The following is a 19,796-nucleotide window of genomic DNA, read 5'->3' on the forward strand; positions in this document are numbered from 1 at the left end:
AACTGGACACAGTACTCCAGATGAGGCCTCACCAATGTCGAATAGAGGGGGACGATCACGTCCCTCGATCTGCTCGCTATGTCCCTACTTATACATCCCAAAATGCCATTGGCCTTCTTAGCAACAAGGGCACACTGCTGACTCATATCCAGCTTCTCGTCCACTGTCACCCCTAGGTCCTTTTCCGCAGAACTGCTGCCTAGCCATTCGATCCCTAGTCTGTAGCTGTGCATTGGGTTCTTCCGTCCTAAGTGCAGGACCCTGCACTTATCCTTATTGAACCTCATCAGATTTCTTTTGGCCCAATCCTCCAATTTGTCTAGGTCCTTCTGTATCCTATCCCTCCCCTCCAGCGTATCTACCACTCCTCCCAGTTTAGTATCATCCACAAATTTGCTGAGAGTGCAATCCACACCATCCTCCAGATCATTTATGAAGATATTGAACAAAACCGGCCCCAGGACCGACCCTTGGGGCACTCCACTTGATACCGGCTGCCAACTAGACATGGAGCCATTGATCACTACCCGTTGAGCCCGACAATCTAGCCAGCTTTCTACCCACCTTATAGTGCATTCATCCAGCCCATACTTCCTTAACTTGCTGACAAGAATACTGTGGGAGACCGTGTCAAAAGCTTTGCTAAAGTCAAGAAACAATACATCCACTGCTTTCCCTTCATCCACAGAACCAGTAATCTCATTATAAAAGGCGATTAGATTAGTCAGGCATGACCTTCCCTTGGTGAATCCATGCTGGCTGTTCCTGATCACTTTCCTCTCATGCAAGTGCTTCAGGATTGGTTCTTTGAGGACCTGCTCCATGATTTTTCCAGGGACTGAGGTGAGGCTGACTGGCCTGTAGTTCCCAGGATCCTCCTTCTTCCCTTTTTTAAAGATTGGCACTACATTAGCCTTTTTCCAGTCATCCGGGACTTCCCCGGTTCGCCACGAGTTTTCAAAGATAATGGCCAATGGCTCTGCAATCACAGCCGCCAATTCCTTCAGCACTCTCGGATGCAACTCGTCCGGCCCCATGGACTTGTGTACGTCCAGCTTTTCTAAATAGTCCCTAACCACCTCTATCTCCACAGAGGGCTGGCCATCTCTTCCCCATTTTGTGATGCCCAGCGCAGCAGTCTGGGAGCTGACCTTGTTAGTGAAAACAGAGGCAAAAAAAGCATTGAGTACATTAGCTTTTTCCACATCCTCTGTCACTAGGTTGCCTCCCTCATTCAGTAAGGGGCCCACACTTTCCTTGGCTTTCTTCTTGTTGCCAACATACCTGAAGAAACCCTTCTTGTTACTCTTAACATCTCTGGCTAGCTGCAGCTCCAGGTGTGATTTGGCCCTCCTGATATCATTCCTACATGCCCGAGCAATATTTTTATACTCTTCCTTGGTCATATGTCCAACCTTCCACTTCTTGTAAGCTTCTTTTTTATGTTTAAGATCCGCTAGGATTTCACCATTAAGCCAAGCTGGTTGCCTGCCATATTTACTATTCTTTCGACTCATCGGGATGGTTTGTCCCTGTAACCTCAACAGGAATTCCTTGAAATACAGCCAGCTCTCCTGGACTCCTTTCCCCTTTAAGTTAGTCCCCCAGGGGATCCTGACCATCTGTTCCCTGAGGGAGTCGAAGTCTGCTTTCCTGAAGTCCAGGGTCCGTATCCTGCTGCTTACCTTTCTTCCCTGCGTCAGGATCCTGAACTCAACCAACTCATGGTCACTGCCTCCCAGATTCCCATCCACTTTTGCTTCCCCCACTAATTCTACCCGGTTTGTGAGCAGCAGGTCAAGAAAAGCGCCCCCCCCCTAGTTGGCTCCTCTAGCACTTGCGCCAGGAAATTGTCCCCTACGCTTTCCAAAAACTTCCTGGATTGTCTATGCACCGCTGTATTGCTCTCCCAGCAGATATCAGGAAAATTAAAGTCACCCATGAGAATCAGGGCGTGCGATCTAGTAGCTTCCGTGAGCTGCCGGAAGAAAGCCTCATCCACCTCATCCCCCTGGTCCGGTGGTCTATAGCAGACTCCCACCACTACATCACTCTTGTTGCACACACTTCTAAACTTAATCCAGAGACACTCAGGTTTTTCTGCAGTTTCGTACCGGAGCTCTGAGCAGTCATACTGCTCCCTTACATACAGTGCTACTCCCCCACCTTTTCTGCCCTGCCTGTCCTTTCTGAACAGTTTATAACCATCCATGCTTAGCAGCATGTCGGATTCAGCAGTTGTATTACTTAACAACAAATGATGCCTGTTTGGAGGGTAGGGCTGGACCAGACTGTGACAAGGACAGCTCCTAAACAAATATTTTGCCAATACTAATGATTAAACTATTGATATTATTATTGTTGTTCCATGTAGCTGCCCCTATTGGAATTGAGTTTTTATTGTGGTAATTTCTGTACAACAATATGAAAAGATATGGTCCTTTTCTCCAGGCAGCTGTAGTGTATGGTAATGAGTAGGGTGACCAAACAGCAAGTGTGAAAAATGGGGACAGGAGTGGGGGGTAATAGGTGCCTATATAAGACAAAGCCCCAAATATTCGGACTGTCCCTTTAAAATCGGGACATCTGGTCGCCGTATTAATGAGTTCTGGTTAATCAGGACAGCATCAGCCTAAAGATGATTTAATAGGGATTAATTTAGCTACTCCCAATTCGTTAACTGGTGGTCAGTCAGTTGTTAAAAAAATGGGAAATGCTAAGGCTTGGAATGGGTTTGTAGGATCCGGCCCTAGGATGGATCTAGTATGACATGACATGACACCAGGGTGTCAGACAGCACAAGGCACCAATTTCAGAAGGCTCCACACTGCCGACCCTTAGGAAAGTGCTTGGCTCCTGCAGAAGGTGGGAAACTGGGAATGCCCCTTCGTTCCCCTTTGTACCGATTAACCGCAATCAGTATCGAGCTGACTCGTGGCTGAGGGCAGGTGTGAGGGATGGCCCCCGGGCTCAGGAGTGAGCCAGGAGAGGCGCCAGGGCCGGGCCAGCGAGGGAGGAGGGAGGGAGTGTGACAGCAGCGGGGGGAAGGGAAGCGGTGGGAGCTGAGCAGGCTGCAGCCGGGGACCCGGCAGCGCTGCGCTTGCGATCCTCCGCTTCCAGCCGCAGCAGGGGCAGGCAGCGCCCACTCAGTGTGGGAGGCCGGCGGGGAGGGGGGGAGGTCTGAGCGGAGCCGCGCCGCCTCCGGAGCCGCCCCGACTCGTCTTTGGGCCCTCCGACCCCAGCCAGCCCCGCGGGGCCTCCGCCCGGTCTCTTCTCTCCGCCTGACACTCCCTCTCCAGCGCCATGGCGGCGGCGGCCGCCGAGCCCAGCAGTGGCCGCTACCAGCAGGTGAGGCCCGGCAGGGCGGGTACGCGAGCGCCGCGGCTTTCTAGGCCGCACGGCTGGGCTGATGGGGCTCCGGGGAGAGCCGATTCCCCCGCCCCGGCCGAGGTAGGGAGCGGCCGCGGTGGGGACGTGGGACCCGGTGTGGGGCGGGGAGCAGAGCCCCTCCTCCGCGGGGGGTGGGGGGGTGACCCCCACAGCCAGCCAGGCCCGCCCCGCCTCCCCAGGGCTCTGCCGGGCACCCCAAGCCCTGGGCCAGCGCGAATCTGCCGCCCCTGCAGTGGGCGTGGGGCCGCGAGCACCCAGGGCGACACACGGCTCCCCGGGCCGCTCCTCCTGCCCCTGGCAGCTCCCTGCCACTTGCAGCCTGGGCCGCCGGTGGGTGGAGGGGCCCGGGAGACCCGCCCTAGAGCCTGGGCTCGGGAGACCATCCAAGGAAAACTACGGTGTGGATTGTAAACCCCCCTTCAAAAAGCCAATGCCTGTCCCTTGGCTAAGAGCCCATGGCACGCCTACAATTACAGGTTGGGGGAACAACTGGACATCAGCCTCCGGGAACAGAAGTCCTGGCCATAATGCAGCCCAGCCAAGCGGGCATGAAAATCTGCACAAAATCAGCTAGGCCACGCTCAGCAGTGTGATCACAAGATACACTGTGGGGGCTTCACTGCGCCTGGGGGCATTGCATGCACACACAGTACTGCCTGGGGGAGTGTACAAGGGGAATGGGGGTGGGTGGGTGTCTGATGTGTCTTAGTATAGCAGAATCCTGTCTTAGCATCAGTATCATTTAATGGGAGGAATTTGCCCGGTGCTGATAATAGCATTCAATCAGGAGTAAACTAAACCGAAGATGTAACATTTATTTGGGTGTTTTGGACTTTTCACTGTAGCTGACGGGTTAAAGCACCTTCTCCATAATAGGTCTTTTGGATAGAAGAGTTCTAAACTAAAACCCCTAATTTTGGGAATTCAGATGTATGTTGTTGAGATAATATAATGTATGTGACATATAAACTTATCCAAGCACAGAGGGTCAGAATAAGGTTTTGCATGCCATTTGAGCTCTGCCTGGGAAGATGGGCATGAGTCGAGCAGCCACACAGTGCTTGGTGCCTGTTCTGTGATGGATCAAATGGAAGTTCTCTGTAGACTGGTATGAAATTGGCCATTGGCTGCAGACGGGGGGAGACGTGGGCGCAACAATGGATGGATCTGCACTTAAAGTGATCTTGCTAGTCTTGATGTTCAGCTAATTTTCTTTCTTTCTTAGTTGTCTGTGTGTAGTTCCATGTTGCAGCTACTGCATTTAATGATCTCCCAATCCCAGTTCTCAGGGCCTTAATTGTCTATGTGTAATTCCACGTTGCAAGCTACTGCATTTAATGATCTCCCACTCGTCAGGGCTGCTATCTTATTCTGATATTTCCTAAAAACTACTTTCTTCTTCAATGTCCGTAAGCAGAGTTAATCTTTTTTAAATTTCTGTTTTTCCCTCTTCTAGATTTCCTTTTACATCTGGGCAGAAACTTTCCTTATCTGAGCATATTGTTTGTGATACACAAATAATTATTATTAACAATAAAGAAGCTGAAGTGGAGCCCCACAGTCTGCCCACATATTGGGAAGCTGAATTCCATCCCCTCACTCCACATGATTCAGGCTTTCTGTGGCAAGGCAATGTATATGGCTTGGACCATGTGTCTAGCAAAATATTTGAAGACACATAACTCTAAACGAGACAGACAAAGGCCTCAGTCCTGCAACTGACAGTACGAGTGGACCCTCACATACACACATTCTAACATGTAGAGTTGGGGCCTTAATTACTTTAAACAAAGGAGAATAATTGTGATCAGTATAAAAGCATTACAAAAAATCTTTTGATTCTGTATATCAGTGGTCCCCAACCTTTCTGTTGCTATAACATATTCATGTTTCCAGAAGAGTGTGGCATTTCCGCGGCTGGTTGTCTGGCAGCCGGGCTCCCTTGTCAGTCCGCGGGCGCACATACATACCACTGATGTACATAGTTTCTGTTAGTTTCAGTTTTGGTTTCACACAGTATTTATCTTCTCTTCCTGTCTATGCAGTGCAGACCCAGGGTCTGCCTGAGCTTGCTAGAAGGTTTCCTTTTGATAATTTTTTAAATTTTGTTTTGTTGTTTTAAGGGCCTATCTGAAATAGTCTCCAAAATAAAGGTTTCTCATGTGTGCGGGTATTGAAAATTACCAAACCCGAAATTAAATTAATGGTTTTACTGTCAGTAAAATATTTCTAATTAAAATAATGCTTTATTTTGAATTTAAACATTCTCCTGCATTTGTAATTCAAATATTGCATCATTGTGCTAGTGCATCAGAACTAGGAAAGTAAACTGTCTGGTCTTAATTGTTCTAGCTAAGTGAAGTGCAGAAAGTAAACCAACAGTACGGGCAGTGAAAAGCCTATTAGATTTTTTGAGGAAAGAATGAATTTATATGAAATATTTACTATCTACTACTTATTATAGTGTCACTACCATGACAATGTAATAAGCTGTAGATACTAAACCAAAGCATCACTTTCTCTTTTCAGAGTGCTTTAAACTTTCAAAATGATTTCCCATTAGGATTACATTTTTCATGATTATTCTCAACTCTGTAGTTAGAGTTTTTTATGTATGTCTAGAAGCTAGATAAAGCTCTATTTAGTCTTTTAATATATATAATATATATTTTTAGATTTTAAGTGTTTTCACCATTAAGAAAGTTTTCAGTCTTTTTTTTGGTCTCAGATATTTAAAAAGGCTTAACTCCCTCCACCCCAAACTTCTTACGCTAATATTTTCACTTCTGTAGCACTTTCTATCTCAGGATCCCAAAGTATTTAAACATTAGTCTGTATGTCGCCTCTGAGAGTCAGAAGCCGGGTCTACACTTAAAATTCAGATCAGCGTAGGTGCGAGGCTCAGGGATGTGAAGAAGCACCATAGTGCAGACAGTTCTAGGCTGATGGAAGAATCAGGGAGGTGGATTACACACAGCAATTGAAAAACCCCCTTCTGTCACTGTAGGAAGTGTCTACATAGCTGTGCCGTTGTAGCACCCGTAGTGTAGACATAGCCAGAGTGTGGCCCATTCTACACAAAGAAGTCAGGTCGACCGAGCTACTTCGCTCAGAGGTGTGAAAAATCCACACCCTTGAGAGACATAGTTAAGCCAACCTAGCCCCTGATTTAGATAGCTAGGTCCACAGAAGAATTCTTCCATCAACTTAGCTACCGTCTCCCAGGGAAGTGGCTTCACTCCAGAAATTGGAGAACCTGACATCGCTGTAATTCAGAGGTGGGCAAACTACGGCCTGCAGGCCACATCCAGCCTGCAGGACCGTCCAGCCCAGCCCTTGAGCTCCTGGCCGGGGACGCTAGCCCCCAGCTCCTCCCCTGCTCTCCCACTCCCCCGCAGCCACGCCGCCGTGCATGCAGCACGGCTTGCACCCACCCACCTCCCAGGCTTTCCAATAAGCCAGTCCTGCCACTCTGAGTGGCATGGTAAGGGGACAGGGAGTGGGGGCATTAGACAAGGGGCAGGAGGTCCCAGGGGCAATGAGGGGACAGGGAGCAGTTGGATGGGGCGGAGGTTCTGGGGATGGGGAGCGGGGCGGGTTGGATAGGCATGGGAGTCCCAGGGGGCCTGTCAGGGGTCGGGGGTGTGTATAGGGGTTGGGGCAGTCAGGGGACGGGGGGGGGTTGGATGGGTCAGGGGTTCTGGGGGGCAGGTGGTCAGGGGATGGGGAACGGGGGGGTTAGATAGGCATGGGAGTCCTGGGGGGCCTCTCGGGGGCTGGGGGGGGATAGGGGTTAGGGCAGTTAGGGGACAGGGAGTGGGGGAGGGGGGTTGGATGGGGGGGGTCCTGGGAGGGGGCAGTCAGGGAATAAGGAGCAGGGTGGGTTGGATGGGTCGGGGGTTCTGAGGGGGGCGGGAAGTGGGAGGGGGCAGATAGGGGCGGGGGCCAGGCTGTTTGGGGAAGCACAGCCTTCCCTACTCGGCCCTCCATACAGTTTTGCAACCCTGATGTGGCCCTTGGGCCAAAAAGTTTGCCCACCCCTGGTGTCGTGGGTGTCTACACGGAAGTGCTGTAGTGGCTCAGTATGTAGTGCTGCCTCTGTGCTGGTGCAGTGTTTCTAGTGAAGCCATAGTCTGTGTTACAGAAGGATTCAAATTCTGGTCTTGGGTCCTGAGCCCATACGGGTATATGGGGAGGAAGCATGCTGCTCCCTAGAAGGAGAATATTGTATTACTCTTTAGTTACCGCTCTGACTGATAAGAATGACATTATACTGTTCTCTGTAAAGAGATCAAAGCTGTCATTTTGCCAGGTCCTGCTAACCTCTTAACCATGCACATAACAGGGTTGTTGTTACTATGGTGCTGTAGTATTCCTGGTATTTTACAGATTAGAAAGATAGTCACTGCTCCAAAAAGAGCATCAGAAAATGGAAGGTACCATGAAAAGGCTGTCACAATACAGAATCTTTGAGAGTAAATGTAATTGGAGTTCAGGACCCTAAGGGACATGCAAGAAAGAGGGGGAAAAAGCTTAGTTCCTCCGTTCTTCTTTTCTTCTCTTAAAAAAATATGTTGTTATTGGATTGATTGGTATGCTGTAGCCTGTCTTGCTCCAAAAGCGTATGCTATGAAAATAAAGATGCATAGCTGACATTTAGCTGTAGAAAGGATGAGGAGAATCATTTTCTAACACTAAAGATGTCAAACTTAAATCAATTTTATTCCATATTGCTATGTATTGTAATGACAACAGTGAATCAGAATCAGTCACTTGTGACTATGACATGAAATATAGCCCTGAGTTAATAACCACAGTGGATATATTTAATTTCAGGAACTGGTCAACTGACAAACTGTGCTCCCAGAAAGCAACCCATAGAACAGGCTCATACCTCAAAATCACACACTTAATTTTTTAAACTACAGGATTATGAAAGGGTAGAGGAGGGTGGAAATCCTGCTTTTAACATTTTTCTTAATTTTAATTTGTCAGTGGGTTTCAGATTGTATAATAGCAATGGTGAATTACTGGCTGGTCCATGGCAAGTCCATAAGGGGTTTAGATGTATTATCCTGGACAGTATGGTAATTTAAGCCCCACTCCTGCAAACACTTAGGCATGTGCTGAATTTTATGCACCTAAACAACCCCATTGAGTCATGGGACGACTCACATGTGTAAAATGTTTTTAAGAGAGTGTTTCTTCCAAAAACAGGAAGTTATTTTCAGTTATTGTTTCAGAAAAAATGGGTTTGTCTAGATATCCTAAAGACAACAGGAACGAATGGTAAAATTCAGTGTAAGAAAAAAAAAAAAATCTATCCTCTTTCCCAGTACTGATCCTCTACTGAGAACTGTGTGCAGGCCCCTGTATCCGCCAGGAGCCCTGTCTTGGTGCACGATTGGAGGCCAAGTCACTTCACCAATAAGAGAAACCTAAAAATCGTGTTTGATTTTGATTTAAAAAAAAAGCTAATCTTTAGGCATTTTTAAGCATTGTGATTGGCTCAAATATGAGATGATACTGATAAAAAATAGTATATGCTTGTGCTGTCAAAGTGATGCAACAATTCATCTAATCATGTATATTCTGCTTTATATGGTTATTGTTTTTTCACTAGGCTCAGAATCTGCTGTATTTCTTCAATAGATTTAAGTCATATATGGTGAGATCCTCAACCCCACTCCATCTCCTTTATGTTAGAGAAAAGGGGCTGGAGCAGCTTACAGGAGCTGGCCAGGGTAACTGCGGAAGACAGCTTCAGGCGGTCTTTCAGGGACCCCCCTCATAAGATGTGGCATAGGGGACATGCCAGAGGAGGGCTGAAGTGGGAGGGATGTGTTGGGAATGAGCCCATAGCACACAGTGCTGTGGAAATTTTCGGTAGCACTGTGTCCCATAGGGGAGCCCCATGAAGCTGCCATAATTTAGACAGGCTTCTAGGGCTGTCTTAAGTTATGCTGAGGGCCTCTCCAGCCTCTGGAGTGGCTCAGGGTGAGGTTATGTCTACACTGCAAAAACCCTGTGGCACTGAATCTCAGAGCCCTGGTCAATTGACTCAGGTTTCAGCTGCAGGGCTAAAAATTGCAGTGTAGATGCTCAAGCTGGAGTCTGGGCTCTGAGGCCCACCTCCCCTATGGTTTCAGAGCCTGCACTCCAGCCCAAGCCTGAATGACTGTGCTGCAATTTTTAGCCCAGGGGCGCGCCCCAGGTCTTTTATTGCAGTGTAGCTGTACCTAATCTGGGAAGATCCAGCAGTCTTTAGAAATTGTAAGTAAATATAAAGGTTATCAGTAGCAACTCCGTAGTTAAGGTTATATTCAGTTTTCCAGTTGAAGTGAGGTTTTAATTGCTAAGGCATGAAAACAAATGCAAAGGACATGTTTATTTTATGCTTTATTGTGTGGGCACAGTTAGATTTATTATGTCCACAACTATTCATTTCCTTGTTATTTAACTCTTGCAGTTAGTGGATGTGATCGGTAAATCTACTTTTGTCATTTAGGTGAAGTTTTGATGGCATGAAATTTCCAAGGGGCCTGGGTGCTTTTTATTTCTTCCTCACTCTTGTTAGCTCAGTTGAGTTAGATAGAGGGGAGTGAAGAGGCCTGTCATGTGCCTTACCATGCAGGGTGGCGCCTTGAATGATCCAGCTAGCATGAGTAACAATATTGGCTTCAGTACGGGGAGTAGAAGTCCAGCACGGACCCTAGGTATGTACTTGGCTCGCCTGCGCTGCACTGTCTTCATAGTTATTGTTACCTGTGCTTGCTGGATTCAAGCTTGCTTAGGTGGTTGACTCGTGCACGGCTTTTTCTGTATATATGTACCCGAAGGTCGGAGGGCTTGTCTACATTTGAAAGTTGTTTCGGATTAAGGTAGGGTGCGAATTTCAAGTGCAGTAGCTATTCCTGAGCAGCTCCATGGGTGGACACGCTTTATTCCAGAATAAGAGTACCTTGTTCCTGTTTTGCTTAACCTATGAACAAGGCACTCATTCTGGAACAAAGCAAAACAGGACCAAGGCACTCTTATTCTGGAATAAGTGTGTCCACTTACGGAGTTAAGAACGCTCCATGTGTAGACAAACACCTAGCCTGTGTCTTAATGAGTGTTAAGATGGCTTTTCAGTTGCATTAAATTAACTCAGTTGAGCAAACAGTGTTGAAGAAAACACCCATTTTGTCCTTTGAGACAAGGCCACAGATGATTCTATGTTATCCGTGTGGGTGGAGCCTTACAGAGGTTCACTTACATGTATCAAATTGCAGGATCAGGGCTGTGGTGCTTGATCCTGTTCTCATTTAAGTGAATGGCAAAAAACTTCCTGTTACATTAATGTGAGTAGCTTTGGGCCACAACTCTCATTAAAATCAATGGACATAAAATTGGGCACAAAATTATCTACAATAAAAAACAGTTAATCACTTTGCTTAATTACAACTTTTTCTCTTTGCATGAATTTTCAGGGAGATTTAGAAAGTTTGGAGATTTTGAGCTGGGAGGACCCAAAGCAACGTCACACACAAGTCAACATTTCAAATGTTAAATAACTAACTCAAATTCAGAAATGTTTCTTTTTTCTCCTTCATAGATTCATATTCAAAAATAGTTTCCTTTGCCTTTAAAGTAAATATGGCAGTTTTAGGTCATATCCCATTTCAAGTCAAAGATTTATAGGGGAACAAAAATAGGGCTTTATAATGGAAATTACTTGTAACATTTATATAGGGAGGCTATTGGCTCTCTGTACTAGTCTCTAATTTGTCAGCAATACATACGTTGAAAGTGTTTTCTTGTGTTTTGTTTATACTTGGCTTTCACAGCTTCTGTGATTTTCACTGTGGTGAAAGGCTGTAACTTTTGGTATTGATTCTTATGCAGTCTGTGACTTCAGTGTTTTCCTTTTAGAAATCTCAAAGAACTCTTTACACTACCATAGAAACAGCATGAGATGTGAGATTAGATGAAAGTTATCTGCAGTTAGAGCTTCTTGTATGTTGTCACTTTGGGACTGTTCAGCAATTCTGCTTGAGCACACCAGAAGTTGTCAGCAATGTATTTCAGTAACTGAAATACATATTCAGTGTAGATTCTGCCCAGTAACACGGGTGTTGCTAGGTACTTATCAGAGTTTCCTTTGAATGTGTATATACAGTTGTGAACTAGTGGCAATGGTAATTTTTCTAGTCTGTGAATCCTTTTTATTAAAAGGTTTCTTAGTGATTTAACCCTCCAAAAAATGATTGATTAAATTTTAATGGAACAAACAGAATCATAGAAAGAAAAGGAGTACTTGTGGCACCTTAGAGACTAACCAATTTATTTGAGCATAAGCTTTCGTGAGCTACAGCTCACTTCATTGGATGCATAAAACGAAAGCTTATGCTCAGATAAATTGGTTAGTCTCTAAGGTGCCACAAGTACTTCTTTTCTTTTTGTGACTACAGACTAACACATTCTTCTGAAAAGAATCATAGAAGACCACTGATAACAACTAAATTATTGGATAAATGCTAAAGCAGTCATCTTTGTTGCATGTTTTAAATGATATTTAAATGATATTGGATTTTTTAAAGGTTGGAAACTTTATATTAAGGAACTTTAAAAACAAGAATGTTTGAGTTCGAAAAAATAATTAAACTTCTTTGTCATCTTTTTGCTAAAGCTTCAATCCTCCAAACACTTATGCTCACACCTAACTTCACTACCATGAGTAGTCAGTCCCTGTCACAGTAGTAAAGTTAAGCATGTGCATAAGTGTTTGTGGGATTGTGGCCCAAGACTGCAGAGCTCATCTGTTCTTTCCAGGCACAGAGGTCTAATTAATGTTTAGCAGTACTGAAACAGGTATTGGCTTAATATCTACAAGATGTCAAATTAAAATCAAATGTAATTTAAAATTCACTCATTAAAAATGGTGGATGAATTAATTTGATCGTGAACTTGTTAAAATGGACACAATCAAGGCATATTTTATAACTTCTCTTTTGTTTCGAAATACCTCTTGGAAGCTAGAAACTGTTTCCTTATTTTTTGCCTCCCACCCCCAAATCTTGTCGTAGGGATGATCTTGAGTGCTTGATTTGGCCTGACCAATCTTGAGACCATTAGTTTGATTTTTTTTTTTTTTTTTTTTTTCAGGAACACTTGGGCATGGAGTTTTATTTAGAGCTTGTTTTGCTGCACACTGCCGTATTGTCAGGGCAGTAATATCAGAGACTGATCTGCATTAGTTCATTTCTGCTGGTAATAAATCACAGTTTTGTAGAATGATTTATACAAGAAAAAAATCAAAAGCTTTCTTGGAGGCTATTCTGTTTGATTACAGTTTGCTTTGTGACTGTGGACATTCTACTCAGACATTTCCGCACCTGTTCCATTCTGTAGGATTGCACTTGGAAAAGTTAAGAAAAGCATGGAGAATGGATTTCATTTTGTCTTTTTCCATTCCATTTGCAATAATCTTCTAATTTAATTTAGTTTTTCTTAGATTCAGTTTTGGATGCCCGAGTTATCACATGCTGATGTTCTTCTAAAGCATCTTGTTTTCTGACTGTGGCTTTTTAAGAGTTAGAACTTGGTAGGAAATCTGATTACTTTTGAAAAAATTACAAAAGCTATCTTGTAGTGCTGTTGAGTAGTATGTCAACTGCAGATTTTACTCCTGATTCTCTATACAACACATTATCTAAATATGCTATTCAGTACCCAGGGTATGGATTTTTAAACACTTGTTTGGAATTGGTGTGTGAGATCTGTGGGTAACTTAGACATGGAGTTTAATCAAAAGACATTTTAGAAATGATACTATATCTGAAGCCCATGTAACAGTATGTTTTGAAAGATTGCTAAAATAAAAATATTTTAGTTATTAAATGAAAACTCTGCACTTCAGTAGAAAAATATTCAGCCAAAGTTCTCAAAGCATTTTACAAAGGTTAAAGTTCATACCAGTACTGTGAAATATGTAAATATTGTTATACACCTCTTACACAAGGAGAAACTGAGGCACAGAGGGTGAGTGCCTTGCCCATGGCCTACAGTGAGCTCATGGCTTCATTGGGAATGGAATATTCCAGGACCTCATCACATACTGTAGCCACAGCACATGTTACTGCTCCAATATCTAAGTAATTGAGGGGAAAATACTTAGCTGAATGTTTTTTTAAAACTAATGCTCTGTCTACTAACATTTTAATTCAACTTTTTTTTTTCTTTAAAACCCAACAAAAAAGAATGTTCTTAAAGTAAAAGACTTCAGTGAATCAAAGGGAAAGTAACTCTTGGCCTAGATCAGTGAATGAAAAAGCCCCCTTCTGACTTAACTCAAATTGTGCTTACATCAGAATTCTCCTGTTGTGAGCAGTTTTTTAGTAGCCTGAAGGGGGAAAATATCTCTTGAAAGAGCGGATAATAAAGCATTTTTAATTGTGTGTACTAGGTCCCTGCATCATCTTACATGGAAAATGCAAGACTAGTGCTGTCATGGCAATGTTGGGCCACTTGAGGCCTGATGATTCATTCTTCCTGCCACATGAACTCTTATTGTTTTGTTAATGAGCACTTAGTTGAATTTAAGATGCCTGGAAACATTAAAAAGGCTGCAAGGCATCTCTGTGTACCATGTTCATTAGAAGGAAAATCTGTTTCATATAATTATTTAGAATGTTGCAGGCCTTGGAATCTTCTAAACTCTTCTTAATTGTAAGAATATTTTTCTACCCCCTTACGTCACTTGTGCATTTTCTTCTTTATCATATCTTGTAATATTATGTCTGTCATAAATATAAAGGGAAGGGTAACCACCTTTCTGTATACAGTGCTATAAAATCCCTCCTGGCCAGAGGCAAAACCCTTTCACCTGTAAAGGGTTAAGAAGCTACGTAACTTCACTGGCACCTGACCCAAAATGACCAATGAGGGGACAAGATGCTTTCAAATCTGCAGAGGGGTGGGGGGAACAAAAGGTTCTGTCTGTCTGTGTGATGCTTTTGCCGGGAACAGATCAGAAATGCAAGCTTTCCAACTCCTGTCTAGCTAGAAAATGCGTTAGATTTTCTTTTGTTAAATGGCTGGTAAAATAAGCTGTGTTGGAGGGAATGTATATTCCTGTTTTTGTCTTTTTGTAACTTAAGGTTTTGCCTAGAGGGATTCTCTGTTTTGAATCTGATTACCCTGTAAGGTATTTACCATCCTGATTTTACAGAGGTGATTCTTTTATCTTTTCTTTCATTAAAATTCTTCTTTTAAGAACCTGATTGATTTTTCATTGTTCTTAAGATCCAAGAGTTTGGGTCTGTGTTCACCTGTACCAATTGGTGAGGATTATTATCAAGCCTTCCCCAAGAAAGGGGGTGTAGGGCTTCGGGGGATATTTTGGGGGAAGATGTATCTAAGTGGTCTCTTTCCCTGTTCTTTGTTTAACACGCTTGGTGGTGGCAGCATACTGTTCAAGGACAAGGCAAAGTTTGTACCTTGGGGAAGTTTTTAACTGAAGCTTGTAAGAATAAGCTTGGGGGTCTTTCATGCAGGTCCCCACTTCTGTACCCTAGAGTTCAGAGTGGGGAAGGAACCTTGACAATGTCATTTAGCCAGCACTTTCACTTTCCTTCCCCTTGGGATTACATCTCTCAAGTCTCTAATTTCCCCCCACCCTCCTTCTTTTTACTTACAAACATTAGAGAGGCTTAGCTGGACACTTCCTTCCACTGTTAAGATAGCGGGTGATGCTACTCAGAGAGTAATAACAGAACATCTAGTGTGCCAGACCCTTACCTCATTCGCTGTTAATGTCATGAATTTTTATGCAAGCTTATTTCTCAGCAGACTACACAGCTGCAGTTTTCTTGGGTAGCATTTTAGGTTTTCATTTTCAAGTGTAACTTTCAGGGATTAAAATTGGGCCAATGCTTCATAGAAGGGGAAGACAGAAGAGTCATTGGGCCTGAACCTTTGCATGTTACAGGATTGTTCCCTAGATTACTTGATGTGTTTTCTCCAACCTGTTCTTCAATATCGCAGTGATAACTCAAATGCCTTCTTTCAGAATACAATTGTTCTTCAAATTGAGAATATTTTTCCCTAATGACCAAACTACCTGCATCATTCCTTGTCCCCAGATTACTTCACCTTGTCCTACCTACTTGGCATTTGGACTAATAATATAGTGTTTAATGAGCTGGGCATGGCCATAAAGTTAGTACCTTTTATCAAAAAGCTTTTTTTAGGTTATATGTTTAAGCTTAGATTGGGGGAGGGGAGGAGTATGGTGTAATAGTTAGAGCAGGAGACTGTTCTGGGTTCTGTTTTGTTAATTTATTTATTTTTTACTCTGACAGTGCCTTACTTGGTGACTTTGGGCAAGTTCCTTTTCTCTGCTTGTTTGTTTTCCCATCTGTTAAATGTAAAACCTATTATTGGTCATAGTTCGTAGCAGCAGTAGTATTGTGGAAGTGCTTAGGGGCTGTAGTTGGGGATCACAGCCCCCTTCTGCTACGTACTAGACAAATTCATAACAAAAAGATGGTCCCTGCCCTGAAGATCTTGCAATCTAACACACATTCTACGCTAGAAAAGATGTGCTAGTTTAGTTATAGCTATACTGGCAACCCCCCCCCACTGTATAAAGTGCTCTTTTGCTGCTACACCTGTGTCTACACTAAGACTTTTGCTGGTATACAAAATGTTATTAACATTCACACTTCTGACATTTCTATACAGGCAAAAGTTTTAAGCATAGATCTGGCCTTACTAAACTGGGTTTGTACCTTGTACCTATGTTACAAGAGGGTAGAGAGGCTTTATTAATTAGTGTCAGGCTGTCACAGTTACACACACACCCTTGCAAATACCCAGTGTGTACTTGCAGACCGGATATTTGTGAGTGCACATGCCAAGTTAGGTGACATATCACTGATTATAAAATGGATTGGAAATAAGGTTGTATTGTAACAGTAGCACTTGCTGCTATCATGTTAATCTGCTTATGCTGTGGGAGGCTAACAGAATTGCAGCAATCAGGAAAGGTACCTGTGCTCTTACCCACCTGCCTTTATTGCCTTAGTATATCCTGTGGAGGAATAGGGTTACTTACCAGCAGTGTACTTACTGCCTGCCTGCAGTGGAAGAATAGTGAGAAGTTGAGACGTTTTGTGGGTTCAGATTCTTCTGGGAGGAGTGTTTTAAATTTTATATTTTCTAATTCTTCCCTCTTGTGGCCAGGAACAGTTGGGGGTGGGAGAGATGTTCTTTACTCTTAATAAAGGTCAGATTTTGGACCTTGACTAATTCCCCACTTTAGGGAAGTGATTCAACCTCATGTCAGACCAGGAGTTCTCCACCTGAAAGGGCTGGTCTACACTACCGCGATAAATCGACCTAAGTTACACTACTTCAGTTAGTTTAGATCGATTTACCACAGTGTCTACATCACTCTGTGTTGACGGGGGACGGTTTCCTGCTGACTTACCTTACTCTTCTCAGGGAGCTGGAGTACCGGAGTTGATGGGAGAGTGTTCTCCCATCGACTTAATGCGTCTTCACTAGACCTGCTAGATCGACACCACTGCATTGATTGCAGCAGTTGCTGATCTAGTAAATGTAGACATGGTCAAAGTTGCTACCAGTGTGCCCATATTGGTATATGAGTGGTATCCTAGCTAGAAGGGGAGGGTGACCTCAGTAGATGTGGAGGGGATCCTCGTATGGAAAAGGGAGACTTGTTATGGAAAGGTTGAAAGCCACTGTGTCAGAATAATGGCAATTTTTGGAGGCTTGTCGAGTTAGTAATTCATCTCCAGAATGAAGATTTGAGGAATTTAGGGAGACTTTATATTGTACCTAATTAACTATTTGCATGCACAATTACCTGTTGTGTATGCAATCATGATCATTTTACAGCTGAATTAGGCATGCGATTGTCCATTTAACTTTTTTTTTAAATCTGATCCCCAAATATTTTCTAGCAAACTTCTAGGGCCTGATTTTCAAGTAACTTAGACACAAATGTTTGCAATGCACACATACATTACTTGAATATGTGGTCCTTAAAGTTTTTGAGGTTGACTTTCAGAAGCAGTATGGATGCACTTTGACCCTTAGCTGTTGACTGTATGTACAGCAAAAAATACATACTGAACACAAGACACAGACCAAGCTCATGTAAAACAAGACCTTCAAGGACTTCATATATGTGCAAATAAAACAGAAACCTGACCATAAAAATAATAGAGCTGTTACTTCTGCAGGCTGAAGAGGAAGAGAGAGAGAATTTTGTTTTTAAATACTTGGGAGGCAGTCAGATACTATAATGAAAAGAGGTCATGAGTGTCTCAGTAGAGAACAGGAAGAAAAATGTCTCGACTTCAAGGATATTAGCATTATTATGCATGAAAGGAAGATATTAATAAAGGAATTGCCATTTGCAGTGTTACTGTCATTTAATTATGATTTTAAAAAAAAATCTCTTCAGATGTAGGAAAGTGGTTCAGTCCCAAGAAATCTTTCTAAATCCGAGAGTCTGTTTGTTATGCAAGTGTGTGTGTGTGTTGATTCAGTGATGTGCAATAGAAAGAATGAAGTAGCTAGATGATAGCTGATACACTCTTCTTTGGACATGCCTAATCCAGTATTGCCAGCTTTTATGATCAAAGAATGTTTTCAAACCCTACATAATACAAGCCACATACTGTATATACGAAAAGCTGTATGCCTGTTTATGTGTGTGTATATATTAATCCAAAACAGAGTGTACAGTTACAAATCTCACCTCTGGATCCCTCTTATCCACAGCATGACTGACTGATAAACAGTTTATTTTGCATAACTCAGCTGAGCACCAATTTTCTTAGCAAAGCCACAGATGGTAATGGAGATTTTGACTGAATGTCTCCTACCATTTCCTCTTCTTATGAAAACAAATGCAACTTGGTCTTCTCACAATTAGTATGACCCGATAGCTTTTAAATTAGTGCTGAGGAAGTAGAAAGGTACAACAATAAATACACATGGATGCTCTGTAGCAATCTGGAACCTGAAATGTAGAAATATAACTTAGCACACAGACTTATCACAACTGGCACATTGATTAAAATCTACCAATGGGATTACTTTGGCTACCTCTGGGGTGAAATGTGACAAGTGTTTAACAGTGCACTGCATTTCTGTACAACCGTTTAAGATAAGAAGAGACTGCCAAATGCACCTGAAAGTGCAGGGGTAATTTAGGTAGCCAGAATGTAGCTAACCCATTTGGATTTTGACCAGGACACCATGATTGTGTAATTATCTGTGTTATGAGGGAGTCCGATTTATTTGTCTGTTTTCTTCAGCCCTATTAAAACGTAAATGATTCTGTTCAGTTGCAGAATGAGGAGGAGCCTGGAGAGACTGAACACACTGTGAACGATGCCCCTCCACCTTACAGCAGCATTTCTGGGGAGAATGCAGGTAAACTGAGCAGCAAGGAAATAAATGTTTTTTCTCTTGGTTTTCTTTCCCATACCTTCAGTTGTTTCTTTTTCTATAATAAAAAGAAAAAAATTTTCTTTTTCTGCTGTCTGACACTGCAGCAGCTATTAAGACTGGGAAGGATGGGACCTGATCCAAAGAGACTGTGGATATTTGTGGTTTGAAAGAAAACATGCCTTGGTGGCAATCAGCTGATGTCATCTCCATAAAATGGTGCTTAGGTTACTTTCTACAGAGCTCTTAGCATACAGAAGAAGGTGAAAATGGTAGTGCAGTGAGGATTTATGGTCTCTAATGATCTGGTATTTGAGTAATATCTTGCTTCTTCCAGTGATCTTTAATAGTATCTTTACTGGTGTCTGTTACTTTACTGTCCTTTTTCAGGGCTTCTTTCTTGGTCATGATGCTGAATTTTTGTCTTGTAAAGTATATACAAATGCTTTTATGATACTGTAGATTAATAATGCTTGAATGCATTACAGTGTTTTAAATACCCGTCATCTGCAACTATAGAAAAGAAAGTAGCTGGAGCTGAAAGCTTGGAAGAGAGCTCAGCTCAGATATAACATGGCAATCTTCTTACTCTCTGCTAATTAGAGCAGAACTCCAGTAGAAATAGACCTGTTAAGAGGCTACGTTTATATTTTTTTTCAGTAACTTATCCTGTATGTGTTCTGTGGCATCAGAAAAGTTAGAAAAAATGCCTTTGTTCAGACCCGTTTGATAAAAAAGTTGCCCCCAAAACATGAACCTTGCACTTTTGTTCTAACAAATTCAAGCTTTTGGTGCCTGCTTCAGGGAGTAGTTTCCACAGCCAGCGATTTGCCTCTGAGAATGCCCTTCCCCCAGTCTTTGAGTTCACATCTTGGGACTTGGTCTGCTGTCACACCTGGGTATAGGTGTAAAGGCAGTCTCTAAGGTAGCCAAGTCCC

General features: G+C 43.2%; 1 protein-coding gene across 1 annotated transcript in view; it reads left to right on the plus strand.

Annotated features, from left to right (window-relative positions):
• The first annotated feature begins 3,052 nt into the window (after positions 1-3,052).
• The window catches only part of NDFIP1 (Nedd4 family interacting protein 1), a 31,996-nt gene continuing 15,252 nt past the window's right edge, over positions 3,053-19,796 (plus strand). The window contains exons 1-2 of the mRNA XM_084637729.1: positions 3,053-3,348; positions 18,756-18,843. Coding sequence (XP_084493855.1) covers positions 3,304-3,348; positions 18,756-18,843 — 133 coding nt within the window. The 5' untranslated portion in view covers positions 3,053-3,303. The remainder of the gene's footprint in view (positions 3,349-18,755; positions 18,844-19,796) is intronic.

Source organism: Lepidochelys olivacea (assembly GCF_965140295.1).
Source record: "Lepidochelys olivacea isolate rLepOli2 genome assembly, chromosome: 8".
NCBI classification, from domain to species: Eukaryota; Metazoa; Chordata; order Testudines; family Cheloniidae; genus Lepidochelys; species Lepidochelys olivacea.